The following is a 24,296-nucleotide window of genomic DNA, read 5'->3' as shown; positions in this document are numbered from 1 at the left end:
ATCTCCAAGTACAGAGGAGAAGACAAGCCCACCGTTACTTTCTGCACCTCTTTTTACAGTGCTGCGTGTTACCTTTTTTTCCTTGCGTCTTAGAGGTTCCTCCGAGCTGCTGCTGCAGAACGGCCCTGCACAACGTCTGGCAAGGTCTGCGTGTTGTAGCCGGCGGTTTGGGAAGCCCGGATGTTAGATGAGCAGTGACTGCTGGTGCCAGTTCGGGTCCAGTGGATGTTTAACGCAGCCGTGTCTGTCCCTCAGTTTAACACAGCCGTGTCTGTCGTGGAGCCGTGGTGTGAGACTGTGCACGGTCTGGCGCCATGTTCCCCTTGTTCCCTCTGGTACCTGGGGCTCGCAGGTACCGGAGCAGTCGCCTGTGGCAGCTCCAGAGCCACCCGCAGCTGCCTGGGAGGCTCCTGTGGGCAGCCGCGGTGCCTGGGAAGCTTCACTAGCGTGTGGGAAACAGGATCCTCCCCTCTGCTTCTCACACAAAACTGTTTTTCAGGTCTGAAGTGCGTGTGCCAGCTGTGTGAGCACACCAACTTCACCTGCCACACCGAGGGAGCGTGCTGGGCTTCCGTCATGCTCACCAACGGAAAGGAAGAGGTGATCAAGTCGTGTGTCTCCCTTCCAGAACTGAACGCTCAAGTCTTCTGCCACAGCTCTAAAAACATAACCAAAACTGAATGCTGCTACACTGACTTCTGCAACAACATCACTCTCCACCTGCCCATCGGTAAGTGGCTCAGAAAATAAAGTATTCAAGTGCTTGTGAAAGGATGAGAGTGATAGAAACGCTGAACAGAGAACAGCACTATGAGAGGTAGCTAATAATGAGCCTTTTAAAGGCTGACTTCAAAGGCTTCCTCCCCCCCGCAACTTACTTCAAATTGGAAAAGTAAATGAATTTGTAACTGTTTGGGGGAAAAAATGAATTCTTTTCTCTCCCAAAAATATTCCAGATGTTGCCTTTGGTACCCCATAAGGCATTAATCCTGAGGATGAAGAGAAGTCTGAAAGAAATGGACTTATGATCTCACAGTTTTGGAAGGCATATCTTAAATGAGTTTGTGTTTTGGCCTGGCTGTGTGGGTCTTGGGAGCTTTGTGTATGACATGCTGGGGCCCTTCCACGAGGCAGGGAGCAGCAGTGGTCCGTGGTACAGCAGCTCTGAGTTGGTTTGGGGGAGCTGAGAGTTGTATGTTGCTAATTGAACAGAGCGTTTCATATACTTGGTATTACAGGCAAATAATGAAAACCTTATAGTGGCCTAAGAGACGTATGGTCTACAGCATCTCCGTGGCCAACCTAAAGGACCTGCTATTAATCTTCTGGTTACAAAGCTGGACTAGAAAGGTTTGAAAAGTAGGAAATTAACTGTAGATGCTCATGGCTAATTTGACATCTGAAATCTACTCACGACATCCACTTTAAGGACAGACAATTTATGGTGAGTTCTGATCACTGAGGGGTAACAGCACCCTTTCCTTGTGACAAGCCTCTGTCCTCATTTTGCCATTTAGTTCTAGAGTGCTGTAAAGCTGATGAATCCCACGTGCTTGTGATCCAGGTTACGGAGAAATTATTGCAATTAATGATGGAATGTCTACACAGTAGAAACAATGTGTTTTAATTGCTTTGTTGTAATCGCGAAGGCAAGTGTGATGGCCTGTGTTTCCTATGGGCTTGTAGGATGTGTGTGTGGGTTTTTGATGGGGAGAAAGAAAAGGAATAAAACTGCTCAGTCGTTGCTAGGAGAAACCTTTCCGTGCTGTAGTTTCAGTAATCTTGTTGAACTTTCAGGTTCTGTGATTTATGTTAGTAGCTCATTTGGCAGCATGTGTTCGGTGTTAAAGTGGTATCGTTGATTCTCACCCAGCAGATTTAAGAAGGTTTAAAATTCCTGGTTCCACGTAAGACAGAGGAAGAAGATTTATACTTCCAGAAGCTCTGTACTTTGTACGGTTGAAGCAATTCTAGAGTCTGCCAGACTCAAAATTGTGTAATGAAACTTGATTCAGAGCTTTTTAAAAATATATTTTTTTACTATTTTTAGATTTAATAGATAAATATTATTCACTCCAAGAATTTAATTCTGTTAACCTGTTTAATCCAAGCTTTGACAATAAGTTGTCAAATATATTATTTTGTCAAATAATATCTTTTTATATGCTTACATTAGTAAGATATGTTACAGATCAATAAGATGTATTTGTAAATCATGCATTGATTTACCACTTGCACTTTAAGCTGCTATTATATATCACATAACAAAACTAAAGCAGTGTGTCACTGGGAACACTCTGTATTTCGTTTAAGATTTAGGAAGGCAGACCATGGAGGAGGAGTAGTGAGGATAAGTAATTCTGGAAAAAATGATTTTAAAAGAGGCGCCTGAAGGAAGTTGGCTCTAGCTGTGGGGATGGGAGGAGGGATGCTTGGGGAGGGAGAGCTAGGAGAGGACAGAGCAGAGCGGGTGAGGCAGCACGTGGCGAGTATGAGGTGGTCTGTGGGTACCCTACGGATAACCAGGACGTGGTGTAGGTGGCTGCACTGGAAGGGGAAGCTGATCAGGAAGACTGCAGAAAACTCGGGAGATGAATAAGAAAGGGAAGGGTCCCAAGAACCCCTCTGGGGGACATGGGCTAGGTAGAAACATGACAGCTGGGAAGTCTGTACCCATTTATCTAGTCTTACCTGGTTGTATGTGACAGGAATGAAAATCACTTAAGGATTTTTCTTTCAGGTACCTGAAAAATTGAAGAACTTGTAGAACTGTAGAAACAAAATACCACCATTTTTAACCAGGGATGCTGGGGTCTTGGGGGAGTACTGTTCTTCACAGATGAGCGTTGGAGGCATTTCTCTCTTTTTAACACTTGAACTGGTAGTTGCAAAACCTCTGGTTTTGCGTTACAGTATCAGAGAATGACTTACGTAATTTTTAGCCTGAACCCTTTGCTCTAAACATTTGGGAGAACTCCTGTTAGGTGAAAATTCGACAGTGGCCGTGTTGTTTGTGTGCTGCCTTCCGAGCGCCCTCTTCCACGTGGTGCAGAGCCAGCCCTGCCCCGTGCGGGCCGCTGCGGCGCGGTGCGCGAGGCTCCCCGCGGCGCGGGGCGCAGGCGCCGGGCACCCCGCGGGAGCGCAGCGCCGCTCTGCCGCCCGCCGCGCCGCGGCTCCGCGCCGGGATGGCGCCGCTCGCTCCTGGCCTGCGGGACGTCCCACAGCATCTTCACAAGCAGCCGCTCTGCAGAGCTCCAGAGCCTGCCCTGCTGCCGCCTGCGCTGGTGTCGCAGGTTCAGTGACAGCCGTTTGGCCTACGGTAAGTCACATACAATAGAAAAACCAGCTTGAATACAGTTGTAATCCAACCAGCTGGATTTTTGGATGGAGACTTGTACTCAGGAAATTGAAATTTCCCAACTCTTTAGGCCAGACCTTGTTCAGCTTGTGTTTTAACTTGTTTGACTTCTCATCTTCTGTGATACCCTAAATCTAGATCTTGGTTTCATGTCTGAGAACAAGAAATTTTAAACAGAGGCACGATAGCAAGTAGCCTGTTGTCCCTTGTACCGTTAACTTACCTGATTAAAGCTGGAGGCAGCTCTCGTTTCAGTAATGAGCGCAGTACGTCATGGAGCTGGTGAAGGCTCCTGTGTTCACCGCTGGGAGGGCTTGTTGCCAGCATCAAGGCACTTGGGGCAGGTCTGGGCCAGCCTGTGGGTTGAGATGAGCTTCTCGGCCAGTGGCCGTTGTCCTGACGGGTCTGTTGCTCGTGACCTGGGTGCCACCTTCACAGTGGATCTCTCCCTGGCTGTCCCTCCAGGGAATTTTCTCACCTGCCTTGGCATGTTGCAGGCGACTTTAAGGAGTTGCTAATAAGATCTAGAAGACTTCTGGAAGTTGCCAACTTTCACCACACAAGATTATTGGGCCATATTTCAGATCTGCAATAGTTCAAACACTGCTGTGCTGTCCTCCCAAGCCTTTTGGGAAGACAGTGTTTGCAATCTCTGGCCTCACCCCCCTTCTGGGAGGGATTCCCTCTCATGAGTCTGTTTATAAGCAAGAGAGATTCATCTACCACCCTTCTGGAGCAGACTCCCAGTCTGATGCTTCCATCAGGTTATGGCAGGAGAGATGTTTGAGCCAAGGTAACAGTAAGTGCAGGCTGTTTCCCAGCCCTTCTCCAAGGAGGCAGAGCTGGCGTTGGCTTCAGTTGCATCCTTAGCCTGAGGCAGCAACTTGGCAACTCCTAATATGGAGCTCAGACATTTTGCTACTAGATCTAGTGAGTAAGACTTTCTCAACCTATTTTTGCTGGGGTTCAGGGAGCAATTCCTGAATCCTTTCTCTAGAATTGGTTCATTGTTTCGTGGTACTAAAGATTTGGTTGAGCTTTGGAAAGAATTGGTGCCCTTTTTTGGAAGGAAAGGGATGAAAATTTATCACAGAGCCATGCTGGCGACTTCAAATTCTGCATCCCTGTAAAGGCAGGTTCCTCCCAAGTGAAGCTAGAGAGCCCTCTTGCTTTGCCTTTGTGCCTGTCTCGTGTTGTCGGTTCCCACAGCGCAGGTAAGAGCGCGCGCGGTCGCTCCCCCTCGGGGTGACGGCGGCTGCACTGATGCTTCTTCCCAAGGCGAGGTCTTTCCCCGCTCTCCAGAGCGGCGCCCTGCGTCGCTTCCCGCTCGGGTCGGGCCGCCCGCTGTGACCGTCCTTCCTGCCGTGGGCAGCCGCAGGCAGCGGCGCCCTGCACCTTCCGAGGGGACAGCTCTGAGGACCCTCCTCGCTGTGCGAGCAGATCCCTGTGTTTCCGTCTCTTCAGACTAATCCAATAATTGAAAGGCTCTTACTCATGCCTCCAAAAAGGCCTGTTATATTCTGCAGCATTGTAATTTGCCTTATAGTGTGTGGCAGTCATTATGCCACAAAGGTCCTTAATGAAATGAAGGAGAAGCTGTTCCAGGGCTACTCGCATGGTGGTAGACATCTCTCTTGAAAGCTGTTGTTGTCTGTGATCTATTTAGGGGGTAGAAGATTGTTAAGGGAACCATGACAAAGCTTCAGCTTTGGCTTCGTGTAGTCAGACAAAATCATAGCACAGAAAGGAAAACAGGACACTTGTCACATACATGGGAGATAAGACAGGTGTCTATCTCACTGTCCCAGCTGTTATTGGAATAGCAGACACAGGAGAGAAATACTGAAGCTTTGGAAAAACCTGGAATAAAACAGAAGCTGCCAGGTAGGAAGGCGCTGAGTTGTCACAGTCAGAAGAAACTGCTGGGCCGGATGGTTAGAAATGTGGGGGAAAATCACCGTGCTGTCATTCTAGCCTCGTGGTCTCACAAGACTTGATGAAACTGAACTTTACATTTCCATTTTTAGACATACTAAGTGTACTGGGTGGTTGTAGGTGAGTTTGTCAATTTGTCATAAAATTCAATGGACGGGCTGAAGAAAACCTCAGTGTCTGTGGGGAAAAATATGGGATATATATAAAATATGGGGAATGGACCAAAAAGAGGAAGGGATATAGATCCATGTATTTTTTTTAGTAATGTTTGTTGCAAACCTCTGCTAGGGTTCAGCTGCTGGAGTTGGCAGCTTGTTTTAGTAGTCTGCTGAAAGCAATAGCAGCAACTTCATTTATTTGATGGTTTTCCATGTTGTTTTATAATGAAAAAGGTGAGTTTATCTGCTGTGGATGGAGGCAGAACTGAAAAAAGAATGGGAAATAAAAGCTTCTAGGGATGAACTTTGTCGTATCTAGTGGGTTTCTAGCCTTCCAGTCACTGCAGAGCCTGATAAGAAACTTCTGGAGAACATGTGATCTGTGGAAGCAAGTTAGGCCAGGGCAGAAAAAATGCTGGAATCCAGTGGTAGCTGTCTGGAAGATAGCAGCCTGTGAATCATAAACAGTCCTTATCTGGCAGTTAGGAGGTTAGCTGTTTTCGACCCCAGATACGGATTGTTAACACAGATTATAGTGGTGCAGAACTGCTCAGAAATTAGACTGCCTCTCTTGGATGCAGTAAATCTATTGGATCTTCGTGTTGATGCAGTTTAGTACGGTATTGTTGGTGCGATTTTTATGATAAGCCAAAAATTGCATTGATCTCTTAAACTTCTCTTTGAAAAAATCCTGCAGGCAGTGCTCCAGTGCATCTAGCTGCTGCATGGATACCTTGTTCTGCAAATATTTTGTGGATTTGTTGTAGGTCTTGGTTGTCCCAGGCTGATGCTTTCTGAAGGGATTTGCAAGAATACAGCCGTTCAGGCATGAGGCAGAGATTGCGATGATGGGAGGAAGGAAAGAGCTAATCAAGCAGTTTGAGGTAACTGTTTAACTTGTAGCTGTTGCTCTGACTGATTTACTTAAACTTCATGATCATAGAGCATACCTGTTCTCATTAATTTCTGAACGTTGAGAAGGGGGCGTTGGGATCTACAGTCATCATGGAGACTGGAGAAAGATGATTCTACTCTCTAGTCCAAATAGTATGTTTTTAAATTGCTCTAAAATTATTTGGTACCTCTGATTAGAGCCTTGCATTAGATGCAATATATTTTCTTAATACATTGAAAGAACACATTTTTTTACCCCTGTGTAGCTTAGGAACTTAAACATGCATAATTAGGGCTTCTAAAAGTCTTAAAGTAGCCATTAAATATTAAAAACAAGGCAAACAAAGCATGTGAGAATAATAAAAGGCAAACAAAGCATGTGAGAATAATAATGTCATTTCTATTGGAGGGGGGGAAATGTCCTTTTTTTTTTTTTTTTTTTTTTTTTTGCTACCTTAAGTACTCTTGTTTGCAGAACTTGGAATGTGACTACAGCATATTGTGAAAGTGCTGGATTTTGCCAGATGTGCTATTTTTGTTTCATACATGGCAACATATCTTCAGCTTCTATTTTTGATCAGCAAGGCACTGAACAGTGCATTCTAAATAAGATTGCAAAATGTTATGATTAATGTAGTTGGTTTAATAGTTTTAAGTAGTCAGGAGAGGTTTTCTTATTTCCCAAAGCGTTTAACATTGCACAAGTGCTTTAAGCATTACCACACGTGGTGACGTTGCCGTTCAGTAGCTGTTTGTGCTGCGCGTGGCGGGTTTGCGCCGGTGCCGTGCGGCCTCCTCAGCGCGGCTGTTGCAGTGGGAAGCCCAAGGGCCGGCGTGCGCGGGCACCCACGGGCACGGCTGCTGCGAGCAGAGAGGCCAGCGCTGCCCGTTCCTAGGTCTCCCCTCGGTGCTCTGTGAAGGACTGGAGGGCGCTGGGGTCGCTGGCCGCAGCCTTGCTCTGCGCCCGGCCTCCCGTGCAGCCGGTAGACTGAGGGTGCCCAACGCAGGCCCCGGGTGACCTCTTGCAGGAAACCTCGCCAGGCGTTCAGGGTCTCTTCCGTTCCCTGGTGCCCGATGGAGACCCCCTGCAAAGGCACCCCAATTCCTCAGCTTCCAATCTCGCTGCTCACTTGCCTTCTGTCCTTGAACTCTTTTGACTTAGGGCAGCATCTGAAAGGAGCTCTAATTCTATTCTAATCAACTGTAGCTACGTAAGTTAAAAAGTTAGCTTCTGTTTGTGCTTCTGATCATAAATGTCACACTCCTGAGCTGGCGTGAGAGAGGGTTCTGTAAGTTTTGCTGCTGCTTCACTCTTGAGGTCTTACCCTGAGTGTTCGGAATTGCCTGTGAGCTTTTGTCTCCATATCCCTTCCTCTGTCCTCCTGACCGAGCCATGTTTTGTGCACTTCATGCCCAAGAACATCAAAATTGGCTTGTGGCCAGCTGCCCTCACCATATCCCCCTTGGGCTCCTTGGTTTCTCCAGCCTGCCCCACTGCTTGCTGGGCTCTGAAAACGCCCTGCTCAGAGGAGGAAAGCATCTCTATAGGCTGAGGCACAAAGCCTGCACTGCAGTCCTTTAACAAGGCAAAGTGTCGATAGACGTTTTCAGTAAAAATGTATCAGATCAGCTTTCTTTTAGAACTAGAGGCTTTTTTTTTCTTGGTAATGCTGATTTTGTTGCCTTGATTTTTTTTTTTTTTTAAGACACTTGGAAAGAAAAAGCCTACCTTAAAATTCTGCAGTAAAACCTCTTTCAGCAGTTTAGATGCACAAAGAGTGCATTGCAAGTGCATAAATATTGTGATCCTCCTTTGCCTGCTGCCCATATGTTGTTTAGTTCTGTTTGCATATCTCTGAACCAAACCTTGACTGGCAGAATAGGTGACATGGAATAATAAATGTAACGGTGCAGTAGTATGATCTCAATATTAAAAAGACTTCAAAAATGGGTACTTTTTTAGATTCATCATGTGAGACCAGTAGTAAAAGCACTGGTATTAAAGCATGTTCCTCTCACCTTGCTCCATGCCTCAGTACTTTTGTCATGACCCAGTTACTCTGTTAGCTGCTTACCTGAACTCACAGCCTGTGCAGTCTCTGTGAAAGCAGAGTGAAATGTCACAGCAGCAATGCAGCATTCAGAACAGCTAAGGAAAGCAAAGGGAACTGATATATTGTGCCCTAGAAACTTACTTTTATACAGCTATATATCTATAAAGTTTATATATATATAACTTTACGATAATAAGATAACCAACTTTGTATTTGTGACCACCAAATCTGAGCATGTAAGAACAATTACTACTTTTTTCTTCCCTGTACAGGTTTGCTACCTGTAACATGAATCAAAAATGAATAAATGCATGCAGATGATACATGCAACTCCCCCTTTTTGTGGCCCAACTTATCATACTGTGTGCCCTTCTATACATGGATATCCTTCTTTACAGCATTCAGCATATGCAAAGCCAACCCCTAAGAGCTATAAGCACCTTCTCTTACCATCTGGTTCAGTGTAACAGGATTAGCTGTACAATTTATAGAGCCCAGCAACACACCACTATTCATATGATACAGGATACTTGCTTACTGCACTTCACGAGTGCTTCAGAGGAAAGCTCTGCTGTGTGGAAACATTGAGTCATAATCAAAAACAGCTTAACAAATCACAGTTAAGGGGTTGGCAAGAAGCAGTGACAATGAAGTTACAATTTGCGTGCAAATCCTCTTACAGCTCTACAACCTCTCAAGTGTCCTAATTAAGACTACTGAAAGAAACTCCATGGAGTAGATGTAATAACTTTGTTTCCAGAATTTGATTTGTAAGCTGTGAGTAGACATAGGGCCATCAGTTGTTAACACTTTATTTTCTCAAAAACATATAGATTTTTTTTTTTAATTATTAACTTTGCTTAGCTAACTTTGCTCCTGGAACTTCTCAAGTATGGAGTACATTACTTGAAAATGCTGTTTTAAAAAGTACTTCGGTTGTAATATTATCTAGAGGGAAGTGAGGCAACGCTAGGAGCCAGTAGGTTACTCCAATCTCTTCTAGTTTTCCAGAGACTCAGAGCCTCAGTTAGCCTGAAATCCGCATCACAGCATGTGTATTGCTTAGCAGTTTCCTAAATGGAGAGAAGGGCTTTTTGTTCTCTCAAACTACCACAGAGCTAATGTTATAGCTTAGGAAATTTGTGTCACTATCAAGCTCTTCACATTCTTAAGTTTTTCCTAGTATTTAGATCCACAGTTTGGAGGTTGTTGCTCAGTGTGATCTCAGAGCTGTCAATTTAAATTAAGGCATTTGTGCATGTGATACACATGCAAAGCGAGTACTTTAATAATACACTACTATATACACTACTATAAACTCTTTCATGTTTTTTCCCTTATGGCTTTAAAATAGAAAATGATCTAGGGCAGCTTCCTTCCTCGTTTCTTGTAAAACACAGCTTCATGAGCGTGAGTTTTGGTAGTGTTTTAAATCTCCTAAATCCCTCTAATGCCTCATTTACTAGAAGTTTGTATTTCCGTATGCCTGAAGTGTTAGGGGACGAGGGTTTATCCAAGGATTTGTTTTCAGTGAGTGCGTTGAGACGCACGCCAGCCGCCTGCGTGTGAAGGGGCCGGGCGCAGCGTGGCGAAGCCGGGCCGGGGCGGTGGGGCCGGGCGCAGGCCGCACGCACGGCCTCGCAGCCGGCCCGGCCCGCGGCGCTCCGCGGCGGCCTTGCGCCAGCCGGCGTCTCGTTGGGACACCCGGGAGCTTTGGGGAGCGGGTGAGGACCTGGCGCCGCACAGGAGCAGCGTTTTGCCAGTGCGAGGGTAGAAGGGGCCCGCTCCATGGGCCTTCTGCGTTCTTAGAACTACAGTTGCAGGAACATGCCACGTCCGCTAAGTTTGCCCTCTTTAATGTTACTGTGAGAAGTGTGGAGAGATTAGTTGGAAAAACTGATAGTTACAGGCTGTTGTGTTTTGAGATGTCTGTGCAAGTTGAGTAGTGGTTAAGTGAACATACGGCAGGAGAGAGTCCTGTGGGGAAAGTACTGGGTGGTTTAACCTGTCTAGGGTGCTGTGCTCATGGTTGCTGCTTGATGCCAGCTCAGGGATGCTTTGGAGGGTGTCTTACCTCTAACGGCGCTTCCATTCAAGCTTCCTTGAATGCCTTCAGTAGCGTTTTCTTAAGGAATTACTGTCTCTGAGGTCATGTAGTTAAGTGGTGATCCCAGTCTTAATTCTGAATCCGAAGTACATGTCAAAAACAAACAAACAAAAAGCACACCACCACCAAAAACCCAAACCTCTTGTGTCTTGCTGTTGGCAGCCCTAGGTCAGGAAGACGCTGGGAACCCAGTGCCTCTCACTGATGTCTCTGCTGGGCCAGGCATACGAGCACTGCTTGTCTCCTGCCGTGGCTCATACAGGCTGTACCTTCAACTGTCACTGTGAGAATCAGGATAAATCGTGATATACCTCAAATCAGCCAGTTTTGAATGTATTGGTTTGGAATACTGAAATAATTTTTCAGAAACATGGGGACTCAACTTTAGCCGTAGCAAGGCCTCTGCTCCACTGTCTTGCAGTTAATAAATCACCTTAGATTTAGAGGCTTTCCCCGGAGCCCATTGTCAACATATGTGTCTGAAAAGTGAGTGTATAAATAATTAAATTTTAATATGGCACCTGATGCATAGTTTTTAACTTCCAGTCTCTCTTTTCCTGCACCTCACCCACCCCTCTGTCTTTGCGAAGCTGCTGAATCTCCCAGCAGAGCCGGCGTAGGCCCCGTGGTGCTGGCGGTGATGGTCACCGTGCCCGTCTGCGTCCTGTCCCTGGTCGTGGTGCTCACTCTCTGCACCTGCCAGAGCCGCCGCTGTGCGTACAGGAGGAAGAAGCAGCCAAACGTCGAGGAGCCCCTGTCTGAGTGCAATCTAGTGAGCTCTGGAAAAACGCTTAAAGATCTCATTTATGATATGACGACATCTGGATCCGGGTCTGGTATGTATGTATTGCTAAGCACACTATATCTAAGTCAAATATAAATACACCATCTTATGCATAAAGGGATGAAAAATATATTTCAAGCACAGCTGCTGCAGCTACCTGAAATTTGTTGTCTAAAGGCCAGTGTTTGGGGGGTTATTTTAACAGACTCTTAAACCTGCAATAAGTTCTATGTTAAGGAAGCTTTTGTACTGACACAGTGACTGGTTGGCTTGGCTGCACACTTAAGAGATGGAAGAATTTTATTGTTATTCCTTTCTGTCAAATAAGAATAGTTTAATGAAAATGTCAGCTTTGATACTTCTTTCAAATGGAAAAGGTTTTAAAAAGTCCCTTCAGAATTTTAAATATAAAATGAAACATTACTGTCTAATATGTCATAGTTGATAATAAAACATATTAAATATAACTGAATGAGTCAGAGTGCTGCTTCTGAATTTTATTTTGGTGGTGCCAAGCATTATTCTTAATGGTTCTTTTGAGTAGAATGTCAAGAGTTTTCTTTTTAATATTTCCCTATTTCCATTAGCCTAGCTGCTATGTTGCCTATGTTGCCATTGAGAAGTTGTTAAATTAGAGATATAAAAATGAAACAGGACTTCCAAAATCTCGTTTCATAAGATTGGAAGCACATCCACCTTGTGTGGTCCAATTTTCTGTAGCAAGCTGGTCTGAAAATTAATGACTACCCATAAGGTCAGGTATGTCTGACAGTAGTTCTGATGCCTCTGCCTTTTGCTGGATAACTTGGACTTTGGCAAGGCTGCTATCACAGGGGTAGAGCATGGGAGTGTGCCTTTAAAACAAAGGTGAAATCAATTATTGTCCTCAAGATTTCTTAGCACCTGGGTAGGCAGTCCTTTTTTGAGAAGAAGAAAATGCTAAATAGGTGAAAATTCAGTATACCTTTACATGTGATATTTAAGACTTTTTGCAAAAATTGTTCTTATCCCAGTCTGTATGCTCCCACTGGAATAGTGATCTGTCTAAATGATGATAAAAGCGAGCAGGGGATGGGGTTGTTTCTGTGGCAGAACGGTGATGGTGCTGCCCGGTGATGGTCTGGCAGCTTCGCAGGGCGTTACCTTTGCTGCTGCACCTGCCCCTTCAGGGGGTGTGCAGAATATAGGCCTAGGTCTGTGAATCTGGGACAATGTAGTTCCTGTTTTGTATCTGAACCATTTTTTTTCTGTGCCTGATTACTGCAGTCTGTAGTAGCTTTTTACACATCAATCATAGCTATTTTTTTCCCCTCTGTGAAACATAATAGTAAAGCTGCACTGATTTTCCAGGCAGAACATAGTGTACATGGCATTTTTTTCAGACATTTTTATTTTTATTTTTATTTTTATTTTTATTTTTATTTTTTATTTTTATTTTTGTGTCCTCTCCATCTGAAAGGGTACTTAATTTGCTGTTGTGAACCAGACTAATTTTTGTTTCCTGACCTAATCTACTGAATTCTTTCCTAAGTATAATGAGAGTTTTCTGGTATGTTTTCACAGACTAATAGATGCCAGTCTATCACTGATCTGCACCAGAAGTTAACTAAAGATATATGAACTGTGGTCTTTTGGTGTGCTCGGGCTTGGTGGAAGGGAGGGTTTGTGTGCAACTTTCCTGAGGACTGAGATCATCTTTTCCTTCTAGAGACACAGCTAATGTACATTCACTTGGCCAATATAATTCAAAAATATTTTTATGGTAAATTTTGGTTGAGATACAGTTTTTCTTAGGTACTCTTTGAAAACAAAATCATGCATTGCAACTCACTAGAAAATCTCTAACTTTAGAATTTTAAATTGTTTATAAATTATTTCACAAATACTCATGTTCTTTTTATATTAGGTTTGCCTCTGCTTGTGCAAAGAACAATTGCAAGAACTATTGTTCTTCAGGAAATAGTAGGAAAAGGCCGATTTGGTGAAGTTTGGCATGGAAAATGGTGTGGAGAAGACGTAGCTGTGAAGATCTTCTCTTCAAGAGATGAAAGATCTTGGTTTCGGGAGGCAGAAATCTATCAGACGGTTATGTTGAGACATGAAAATATCCTGGGTTTTATTGCTGCAGATAACAAGGGTATATTGTACTTCCTAACTTAATTTCACGATTTAAAGCTGCCTTTGAAGCAAAATATTCATCTTGCTGGAAATTCTGACCACCTACCTCTGGCTCGGTTTTGTTTCCTGCCCTGCCATCTCCTCAAATAGGAACAAAACTTTGAACTATGGAAGTTTCCAAAGCATTTATTCTCATCTGGGGAAAAAAAAAAAATCACCTGTCTACTGTAAAATACGAAATCTGCCCAGGCTGCCAGTCCTACAGTGCTTCTGCAGGAGAGGGGCGCCCGGGCCAGGAGAGAGCCTGGAGCAATGGAAAATTCAGGCCAAAGGGGGAGGACAGCCCAGAAGTCCAGGGGTTGTACAGGCCAAGTGGGAGAAGGGGAGAAGCCAAGATCTCCAAGGAGGGCAGACTTCCCAATCCCTAGTTTCTTTTTTTCTCTTTTCTTTTTTTTTTTCTCTTTTCAGCACTTTTAACGTTTCTTCCTGGCATTACTAATGTTATATATAATCTTTTTGTCTGCCCTCTTGCCAAGACAGCAGGCTGATCTACCCAGTGTTCATAGTGCAACAGCTTAGCGAAGTTGCTGTCCACCAGAATCTCGCCCAGTTTAGAAAACTCCTGCCTTTGTATGATTCAGTTCCTCATAAATCAGTTATCTGTTAGTGGGAGCTGGGAGAGAGAAGACTGACAAGCATCAAGTGATAATCCTACAATAAATCCCGTATGGATGCATGTTCAAAGATTTCATAGGCTTAGGAGTCTGTTATCTCGGAGTCTGGAGTAGTATTTTGGTCTTGTTGCTTTCTGAAGGACTAAATGTCCATTTTTCTATTTACATACATGATACAACTGGTAAAATACAGCTGAAATCATTGTTTCTTTATTGTAACCAAGCTGCACATATGTTTTGGTCTTCATATTTCAATCTATATGTACAAAGAACTAACACTTTCAAAATAGATCAGTTTATATAATATAATGTAGAAAGCAGTAGAACATACTGATAGTCCAAATATGGCATGTGAAAAGCAAATCATCCCAAAATATTCTACTGGAGTATCTGTGAGTTTGGTGAAGACTTTGTTCCGCAGGGTCCAGCTGGATGTTCTTGGTTGCATTAGGTGTCTGTTGCTGCTCCCTGAGACGCCGTAGTGCGGCAGTGACTTCCCGTGGGCAGACTTTGGGAGCGTGTGCTAAGGGGGTTTCCTCACTGCATTCTCGGAGCTCTGGGAAAATGTTCCTTACAATATAGAGATCCCGATGTTCATGTGCTTTGTAATGTCCTGCTGACCTTTTGTGTAACGTTTCTTTTTTCAGAACACTGGTATTCAAAACATTCCTGTAGCAGGGCAAGACGTAAACATTCTTCTGATTTTATTTACCTTTTCTTGGCTTTTCTTTTTTTACTATATAAAGGTATATAACCCTATTTTCTCTTTGTAGATAATGGAACTTGGACTCAGCTCTGGCTTGTCTCTGAATACCATGAGCAAGGATCCTTGTTTGATTATTTGAACAGAAGCACTGTGACTCTTGATGGTATGATTAAACTGGCACTTTCAATAGCCAGTGGCTTAGCACACCTTCATATGGAGATAGTCGGCACACAAGGTACCTGGTCTTCCTGTCACATGTTCTCAAAATATTTTAAGGAACGCCAGGGCTATTTACAAAAATGTTAGTTGTTTTTGCATTATAGGTTTTTTACACGTGTATGGTGGTGTACTACACGAAATAGTATTAACATAAATGTATATGATAGAGTATAAGTAGGGAGTAGGAATATAATGTTTCCAACAAAATTTAACAATACTTACAACTTAGAGAACCCAGATTTTATGAGTTTCAGGACTATTTCTACTGCACCATGAATAAAATAATATGGGATAGCCTAACAAACCCCCCCTCCTTTAGTATTTAGTGATACATGGGTTACTGGGCTGATCTGTGTCCAGCAAAACAAAACCCTCCATTGCTACTGAGGTGATAATGAAGTGGCCACTTTATCCAGTCAGCTGCTGAATTTGTGGAGTACAGTGCTATAGCTAATTTTCCAAGTATTTCAAAAAATACGCATCGTCTGTCTCCTCTGACTTGTTTAGGTGAATGTCTGTTAGAGCCTTTGTTAAAGGAGTTTGTTAATGAATTAGTTAATTAATCTGGAGCACGGTTTTACAGTTTCTCTCTTTGTGTTTTATTCCTGAAATACATATATTTGAACAAAAATGTCTTTAGTCTTTTTATTATTATTTTAATAGCATTTAACTGAGCTTTACTTATTGCAAAACAGGTTTCAGTGTTTTTACATGTTTGGTAATAAAGTTGGATGTAATCATTTGTTTACTTGCCCATTATACCAAATTTTTATGCTTATCATCCCAAATGGTGCCATTTTCTTTTTTGTTAACAGGCAAACCAGCTATCGCACACAGGGATCTGAAATCTAAAAACATCTTAGTGAAGAAAAATGAAACCTGTGCTATTGCGGATTTGGGACTGGCTGTGAAACATGACTCTGTATTAAATACAATCGACATACCTCAGAATCCTAGAGTGGGAACAAAGAGGTAAAAACACTCGAGTATATTATTCCTTACTCATCTGTTGTGGAAGTACTTTTCTGCAAAGGCCTCTGCTTGTTTCTTGCTTCTGTTACTTGCCTTCCCTCTTTGCTCTGACATCTACCTAAATTACTGGCAACAGATCCAAGTCCTCCATCTCTGCTGGCTATATATAGCACAGACTCCCACACTGGAGGATCGTACATATTCCCCCCACATTTAAAGTTTATGCAAACAACTTAATGCTAACAATGCTGCTTTTAAATTTGGTATTAGACAGCAGGCAGGCTGGTGCTTGTGGCTTACGCCTGTGCCCACAGCTTTAGGGATGCAGTTGTGACAGCAAGTAGTGGCGTTAGCTCAGACTCCTTCTCCGCAGCCCGGTGGGTGCTCCTTCCCAGCAGTATGGCAGCTTTCTTGCCTTTTCTCAGGTTCTCTTAGAGAAGGTGCCTTTCTTCCTGTGTTTTACTGCAGGGATGGCATTCTCAGAGCACAGCTTTATCTCTATCTCAGGCTCCTGATTGGCTTTACCCATTCCTCTGGCTTTGCTCATCACCAAACTTAGTGAAAACAGATTGTGTGCTGAGGTGAAGAGGAAGCACACTGTCTGGCCAGATACACAGCTGTGTTGTGTATTTATGTGGCTGTGGTTGTTAAGCACATGGACATGTCTTTAATCTGCAAAGTTCTTTGTCTTTCATATTCACAGTTGTCCTTTTTCAGCTATCATTTATTTTCTTGCCATTTATTCAGCCATCATAAAAACATTACATTAATGTCTATGATCCTGTCCCAAGTGCTTCTGTCATACAGCTGATTTTTTCAGTTCTACTTTCTGAGAAAGTTGTTTTTAACAAAACAACCCAGATTTGAAACAAGGAGGGATAAGCTCCCGATTCCTTTCCTGGATTTGAACACGAGCCAGCAAATGTGCCCTTGTGGCAAAGGTGGCCAACGGCAAAGATGGCTTTAGGAAAAGCCTTGCTGACAGGTCGAGGCAGTTGGTCCTTCCCCTCAGCTGTACTCGTCCACATCTGGAGCTCTTGTCCATACAAGGAAGACGTGGACATAGTGGAGCAAGTGTAGCAAAGGGCCATGGAGACAACTAAGGGACCAGAGCTAAGCAGGGTCTTAGGAGGAGAGGCCGTGGGAGCTGTGACGGAGCTGGGCTAGCAGGGAGCACTGGGCAGGGGTGCTAGTCCAGACAAGCTGCAAAGGTCTCTTCCGTTCTTAGGTATTCTGTGATTTCTGAAAGGAATTTGACCTGTTAATCCAGTATCTCTTTGCTAAACCATGCAGGGAGAGGCTGATCCTGGCCTTACCCTAATACAGATTGATTATCCCTAGAATTTTCTTCTCATCAACAGCAGCAGTACCACAGAGAGGCACGAATCGGCCCGTGCTACTCAAGGCAGCTCTCCTGTTCATTAAGTGCCCAGGCAATTGTTACCTCTGCAGGTAGGATTAGAGCCTGTCCCCCAAACTGGAACATGGTTCTGCTCTTTACATGTCATGTTGGTCAGAATATTTCTATAGGTACACTTTTGGAGGTAGTTAGAGCACCGCTCCTAGAGTTTGGAGGAATCCGGATGATGCCTGGCAATGTGGAAGGCCCGGTGTCGTGCTTCCAAACTGCTTGCTTCTGTCAGCAAAGTTGTTAGTAGTTGAGGCTGAAAATATCAGCAGCAGAATAAAATTGAAGATTAGTGTTTTTAATTTCTCATTATTAGATTTATCATTGAGACCAGCTTTCTTGTGTTCACTCAGAAGCGTTGTAAAAAGCAGTGTTTCTGTTGTTGTTGTTTTTTAATGTAGGATTTTGTGCTCTCTGGCCCCCTCACATAGCAGCACAGTTGTTTTCTTTTGTAGAAGCTTCCACTAGCAAACTTGTCTTTATATATTTAAAGGTATATGGCTCCTGAGATACTTGACGATGTGATGAACATGAACATCTTTGAGTCGTTCAAACGTGCAGACATATACTCTCTTGGTCTCGTATATTGGGAGATAGCAAGAAGATGTTCAATCGGAGGTAAGAGTTCTGGCCTTTTTATTTTGCAATCCAGACTAATCTTATATTAAGTACAACAAAAACAAGGAACTGGGCACCTCCCCTCACCTTCTCAATTATCTTGACAGTATGTGGAAGTAGAAATCTATTGCTGAGTATTGCCCTCCACGGAGCAGCTGTTGGTACCAGACTGCCCAGAGATGTGTGTGCATACAGGATCTGGGATAACCATCTGGATCAGAATGGGGCCCGCGGTCTGTGCCTGCTTGTGCTCCTATTTCAAGCCACAAGAAGCAGGGTAGCCCCAAATATCCCTCTGTTCCTTTTTATTGCCTACAGAAACAATTAGAGTTTATTTGGAGCAGCTGCTTCGCATTTTTGTCTTTTATCTATTCAACAAATCTCTCTTAGGAATCACTGAGGAATACCAGTTGCCTTATTATGACGTTGTGCCTTCTGATCCTTCGATAGAAGATATGAGAAGGGTAGTTTGTGAGCAGAAACTGAGACCAAATATTCCAAACCAGTGGCAAAGCTGTGAGGTAAAAGCAGTTTTCCAGTAGCTGTCTTTGTATGAAATGCTAAAGTTCTCTCTGTTCTGTATTCCTGTTGGACCGTTGTTCCAGAGAGCTATACTTTATCTTTCAGTGTTGCATTTAAAAAGAAAAAAAAGAAAGAAAGAAAGAAAAAAAACAGTGCCAGATGATGGTTGACCTTTTTTCTTTTCTTGGTGTTTTTTTTTTTTTTTTTTTTGAATCTGAAGGTGCTCCGAGTAATGGGCAGGATAATGCGGGAATGCTGGTATGCTAATGGAGCAGCTCGGCTGACTGCACTTCGTATTAAGAAGACAATTTCACAGCTCTGTGTGCAGGAGGATTCCAAAGCCTAACAAATATCGTTGGAAGAAGAGGAAGGAAAGGATTTTCTTGTTCATCTTTTAACATGTGATATTATTTTTATTTTTGGTCTACCTCACATAATGTGGTTCAGTGTTTGTGTGCCCCAAGCAGAGCACTGACATCAAGCTGCAGAGTTGGCCACTGAAAGGGGCAGCTTTTGACTTGCAGTTTGTTTCATACAGCAAGTCACTGAGTCACCTTGGTTTTCTAAGGAAAAACAGTCATTACATAAACAGCAGAAAGTAGCTTAAAACAACACTACAGTCTAAAATAACTTTTGCTATTATTATGCTTTTTATCCTAGTAAAACCCCAAATATATTGCAAATAGCCTGAACTGTTTTCAAGCCTGTTTATAGAAGAAAGCACACGTTTTATCTTCAAGACAGGCAAAAGATCAAATTTAATCAAGCTTTTTACATATTTGTACACAGATATCTGAAAAGTGGCTGTCAGTAAAATGCATTTTTAAATACTATATTTATCATTACCTAAGGAAGTAAAAAAGATGAAATTTCTACTAAGCGTGTATACTGTGAACAAAATCATCTAGTTTGTTCCTTATTAGCATTTATTTTTATGGTCTTGATTTTTTTTATAAAATATTATAGTTAGGATTTGCAGTTACTTTTTGTTCATTTGAGCTGAACATATCAATTAAGGACTTTTTTTAACCAGTTACTAGGAAAAATAACACAGGTGATAATTTTCTGATATTACATAGGGATGAAATGGGAGAAATTCTACATAAACTATGAAAGTACGTATTTTTAAATAACATTTCGCCAATATGTCACTGGTAACATTTCTTAGTGCCTTTGGATGTTTTATTACACAGCTTTAACAAAATTAATTCCTGTAAAACGGTTTAAAAAAGCCAAGCCAGAAACGAGTTCCTCATTCTCCCTTTTCATCCCCTTTCCCCAGCACAGGGCCCGGGGTGAGATGAGCGCAGGGGAAAGGCTCGTCCCTGGTCACAGCGGTGTCACAGCCCGGGCCGTGGCCGCAGTGCCCGTGACGCCGCAGCGGCTGCGCGAGCAGCGCCCATGACCACAAGATTAATGCGCTTTCTGCCACCCGGCTTCCTGACACTTAAGATGAATATTCCAGGTGTACTCGCGCGGAGGATTGGATCTCCATTCGTTATGATCTGTCAAAGATTACAGACCCGATAAACTCGGGGCGGGGGCAGTAAATGTAAAGTACTGAAGTTCTGGCACAAAGCCAGAGGTGCAGAGGTTCCGTACGGCTTTCTGTAATAGCACCAGGTTGGTGAAAGGCATGCGTGTCTCTAATCTTATTTCCATAATACTTCAGGGTCTAGAAAGTAGCATTTTTTTCAAAATTCCTTAATGTTCTGTCATGTGATTAATAACCAAGATGATACATTTCATAATAATCATGGTTCTTTAAATATCTCCAGATGCAGGCAGTCCATGGAAATTAAACCCAGAGATGTCTCCAGTGTAGTTTGGAGGAAGGAATCTTTGCAAAATATGATCTCGCATGCACAGATCTGTGGAAGTGAGCTTATTAGCTAATTATGGTATCTAAGATCAATCTTTGACGTGAAACCTCTTGAATTTTACAAGGAAGAGTGGGATAAACTGTTAACGAGTGGGGCAGCCAGTCATGTCAGTATTCCCTGTTTCATTCTGATACACAAACTCTAGGATATTATGGTCCCTTAAGAATGTTGGTGGCCCCGTGAGCAGGCTCTAATGATACTTACGTGTTTGCATAAAGTCTGGTTATTTTTGCTGTGTTAAATAATGCAAGTCTTTGTCTCACTTTATGGTCTGTTAGCCAAAATGTGGAGACTGTTCCTGCTGGATTGCTAGTAGTTTTTTACTGTATGCTTTTCAAGATGTAATCAAAGTCACTGCATAGATTTAATTCACAAATGCTTCAAGAGCATGAACTATACCAGGCAGTCCACCAGGTGCAAACGTTGCAGGCTTTTCCAGGGGTAATCACGATAACTGTGTCATATTGCTTACACTTTTGTACAAACCCAAAGGGTGATTTTAATCACTTCAGTAATCAAAAAAAATGTGCATACATAAGATCCAGCATTTGTTCTTATAGAACATAACTCTAAAGAAGCCCTTGAGTTAAAAAGGAAACAATCAAGGTTTTTTGTTGTTTGTGGGGTTTTTTTTGCTGTTTGGATTGGGAGGAATGTCTAATCTATTGAAATCAACTCTTACTGGCTTTGCAGAATAAGTTGTCTAATATCAGTTAAAGGAAAACAAGAGAAGTTTTAAATAATATGCTAATTTCAGGACAGTTTCTTCAAAAGTACTTAAACTGTGCAGGTGGGATTAGCTTTTCACAACACTGATTTCACAACATTAGGCACCTTCAGGAAAGGGCCTCAATGAAGCAGCCGGTCTTTCCAAACTGCCCAGCACTTAACAAATCCTTTTAGCTTTTATTCTGAGAAAAGAGGATCAAATATTTCTGAATAACCTGAGCAGTATATTAAAACATGCATTAGAAACAGGGCTTTAGAACAATGAACAGCTGGCCAGGAGGGGAGGGGGACAGGGCTGCTGAGCCCTGCAGGGACCTGCTTGCTGGTAGGTGCCCTGCAAAATGTGGAGACCATGAGAGACCATTAGGTTATCTTGTACGTCTTTAAAAATATATTAATTCATTGTCTAAAATGGAGGTATTCTTTGAACTTGCCAGTGATCAGGGCGTTCCGTAGGAAATTTTAACCTTTTTGCTTGCATTCCAAATTCAGTTCTATGCACTTTTAGCTAAAAAGCTCTCTGATTCTTTGAAAGTGTCTGTGTCCTTCAGTGGTATCTGGTAACTGTTTTTAGAGCTTCTTTGCCTCTAAGGTAGATTGTACAGTGGTGGATCTGGCATTTATGCAGAGTCTCCTGTGTCAGAAACTATGCTAGACTAAAGTCTAGCAGTGAAATTGGAAAATGTGCTTTTTGGCACGAAGCCTGAGCAGCCTTTTCGGTGACCTGCTCTTGGATAACAGCTGGAGGACACTTACAGAGGGGTTTAGTGGTTAGTTTAGGAAACTGTCCTCAAATAGGTGACACTCCGTCCTGGCTGTAGGTACTGTGTTGCTGCTGCCGCATGGTTGTTCCCTGAAGGCCCCGTCCTGTCCTCGGGAGATGCTGCTCTGGCACTGCCCACGGCTTGTGCGCACTAGTGCCCTCGCAACAATTTAATCTCATTTTTGTTAGGAGCTTTATACCAGCCTCTCCCTCATATCTGCGAGAGTCCGAAGAGTCTCTGCTAAAATCAGGATTTTATCAGTGCAGGGTTGTTGCAGGAGGAGAACCTAGTCTTAACTTACTCTAAGGAATATTAATCCAGTCTGTGATGGCTGTATGGCATGTTCTGCACTGCATTTTTTCTAGGAAAGTTAGGGAAATGGGTCCCCCTCCCAACTCCTTTTTCCATTTACCTCAAAATCAGGAAAGAAAGAAAGAATTTCTGCTTTGTTGTTTTATCTCCTGGGCAGAGAATCTGACGCTGAAGCAGCAAAGGAACCTGCAGCTGGTTCCTGTCTGGGGGCTTCTTTCGGGGAGCTGTGCACGCTGCCGCGGTGCCGTGGTGCCCTGGTGCCGTGACTGCCCTGGTGCTGCGGTGCCCTGGTGCCGCTGTGCGGGAGCTGCCACGGTACCGTGGTGCCACGGTGCAGGCGCTGCCATCGCTGACATCTCGCAGCGATTCCCTCAGGCAGGACGTGTGCAGGGGAGCTTAAGCAATATATTTTTTTGCTTCATTTTGACCTGGCTTTGTATGAGAATAACTGCCATAAGTAATTCTTGTGTTGTTGGTTGTAAATGCTACTTTTTTATTTCTGTCACTTTTGTCAGTCTTACATGTTGGTGGATTTTTAAATTACGGTTATTTAGTTTCCTTCATAGAGTCTCTGAGGTTATTGCACAGTCCTGAGTTCAAAAGACGTCCATTTGGATCTGACCAGAGCGCTGTGAGAAAGATACTCTTCTCGCTAGACTGTATTCAGGTTTAGCAATACCTTTACAGGTCACGGCTCCATTCCTAACAAACAGTTTAGATTTTTTTCTTATACGTCTTATAGGGTGAAAAATTTTAGTCTGTTTTTCCTGGCTTTTTATTTAGCTTAGTACTTTGGCATTGATTTTCTTCTTTCTTCATTTGTTCTTTGCTGAAGGTAAATTTTAGTAAGCTGGATTTAAAATATAACCGATCCAAGTGGCTAATATTGCTATATTAGCCTTTAAAAATGCTTATAAACCATATGCGCCTTCACAAAATGAAAAGATCTTGTCTTAGTCACCTTTTCCCTCCATGCAGAATCATCCTGCTCAAATCGGGAGCTAGCGGCTGTGCCTGGGGCTCGCCGGGTGTCCGAGGGGGCGGAGGGACCGCGGCGGCGCGGCCGGCCGCCCTGGTGCGCCAGGGCACTCGCCTCATCTCGCCTCACCTCGCCTGTGTTTCTAGTTCGGGGACGTTACTGTTAATTGGCTTTTAATAAAAACCTCAAAGTTAATGCGTAGGAACTGAAAGGGAAAATTAGTTAATTCACCTTTTCCTCTAGCATCTACCTGTTTTTTGTTTCTTTAACGCTCCTTTCCAGAAAACACTCCCTTAGCAATTCACTGTTTCATGTAACTCCTTTTGCACTCTGCTGTTTTTATAGTCATTTGTGCTGAACCAAAATTAGTCCCCTATGTAATTCTAAAATGATTTCTGTAATATTTTGCCATTGTTACTTCACTGGCTTTTTAAAATATAAACTATAGATAAACTAGTTTTAAAACAGGCCTAGTCCCCACAACAGATCTTGGGCTTGAACAGAGTGAAACCTTCCCATGTCCGCAGGGATCCCACCCTGCCGCGCGTGCGGTGGGGCTGCCGTGGGGAGCAGGACCCCGGCCGGTCCTTGCTGAGGGGCAGGAGTTGTTCCTGGCCCGCTCCGTGCGGCTGGAATCGCACGGGAGGAGCGCTCTGCGCCGCTCTGCGCTGCACTGCTCTGCGCTGCGGGATGCGGCCTGGCTCTGCGCTCTGGGCCCGCTCGCTCGTCCCCCTCTCCAGGCAGCTGCCCGGGGCAGCGGGGGCCGGCCGGGCACCCCTGCGCCAGGAGCAGCCCCCTGCACTCACAGCCGAATCGGAATCGGGCCCTTCTCCTAAATGCAGCTGAGGCCTGCGGTTCCTGCACGGCGCGTCTCGTGGGGCCTGCAGGTCCTGCACGGCCCATCTCTTGGGGCCTGCGGTTCCTGCACGGCGCGTCTCGTGGGGCCTGCAGGTCCTGCACGGCCCGTCCCATCCCGGGAGAGCACTCCGCTGCGGTGTCCGCAGCCTGCACATGAAAACGCATGGCCACGTTCCTGTAGCTTGTGTAGTGCCGCGTGTTTATGAGCACTGTGCTCCAAAATTCCTCTTCTGGTTTAGTGCAA

The 24,296-nt window shown here is 43.8% G+C and overlaps 1 protein-coding gene across 1 annotated transcript; it reads left to right on the top strand.

Annotated features, from left to right (window-relative positions):
- Positions 1 to 501: 501 nt before the first annotated feature.
- On the top strand, positions 502 to 19,094 carry ACVR1C (activin A receptor type 1C). The gene is made up of 8 exons (XM_010219499.2): positions 502 to 730; positions 11,097 to 11,342; positions 13,197 to 13,427; positions 14,856 to 15,023; positions 15,823 to 15,979; positions 17,881 to 18,005; positions 18,396 to 18,526; positions 18,748 to 19,094. Exons 1-8 carry the CDS (start codon positions 577 to 579, stop codon positions 18,871 to 18,873), a joined length of 1,338 nt encoding a protein of 445 aa, XP_010217801.1. The 5' UTR covers positions 502 to 576; the 3' UTR covers positions 18,874 to 19,094.
- The last annotated feature ends 5,202 nt before the right edge of the window (positions 19,095 to 24,296 follow it).

This window comes from Tinamus guttatus, unplaced genomic scaffold (genome assembly GCF_059628265.1).
Source record: "Tinamus guttatus ecotype Peru unplaced genomic scaffold, ASM5962826v1 Tinamus_guttatus_pri_ptg000073l, whole genome shotgun sequence".
In the NCBI taxonomy this organism is placed as follows: Eukaryota; Metazoa; Chordata; class Aves; order Tinamiformes; family Tinamidae; genus Tinamus; species Tinamus guttatus.
The sequence above is the reverse complement of the archived record's forward strand: the minus strand, read 5'-3'. Positions and strand labels throughout refer to the sequence as shown.

Coding starts and splice junctions, on each gene's coding strand:
- ACVR1C (XM_010219499.2), top strand. CDS start 577: ATGCTCACCAACGGAAAGGAAGAGGTGATCAAGTCGTGTGTCTCCCTT. Junction 11,343..13,196: donor GACATCTGGATCCGGGTCTG/GTATGTATGTAT, acceptor TTTTTATATTAG/GTTTGCCTCTGCTTGTGCAA. Junction 18,527..18,747: donor ACCAGTGGCAAAGCTGTGAG/GTAAAAGCAGTT, acceptor TTGAATCTGAAG/GTGCTCCGAGTAATGGGCAG.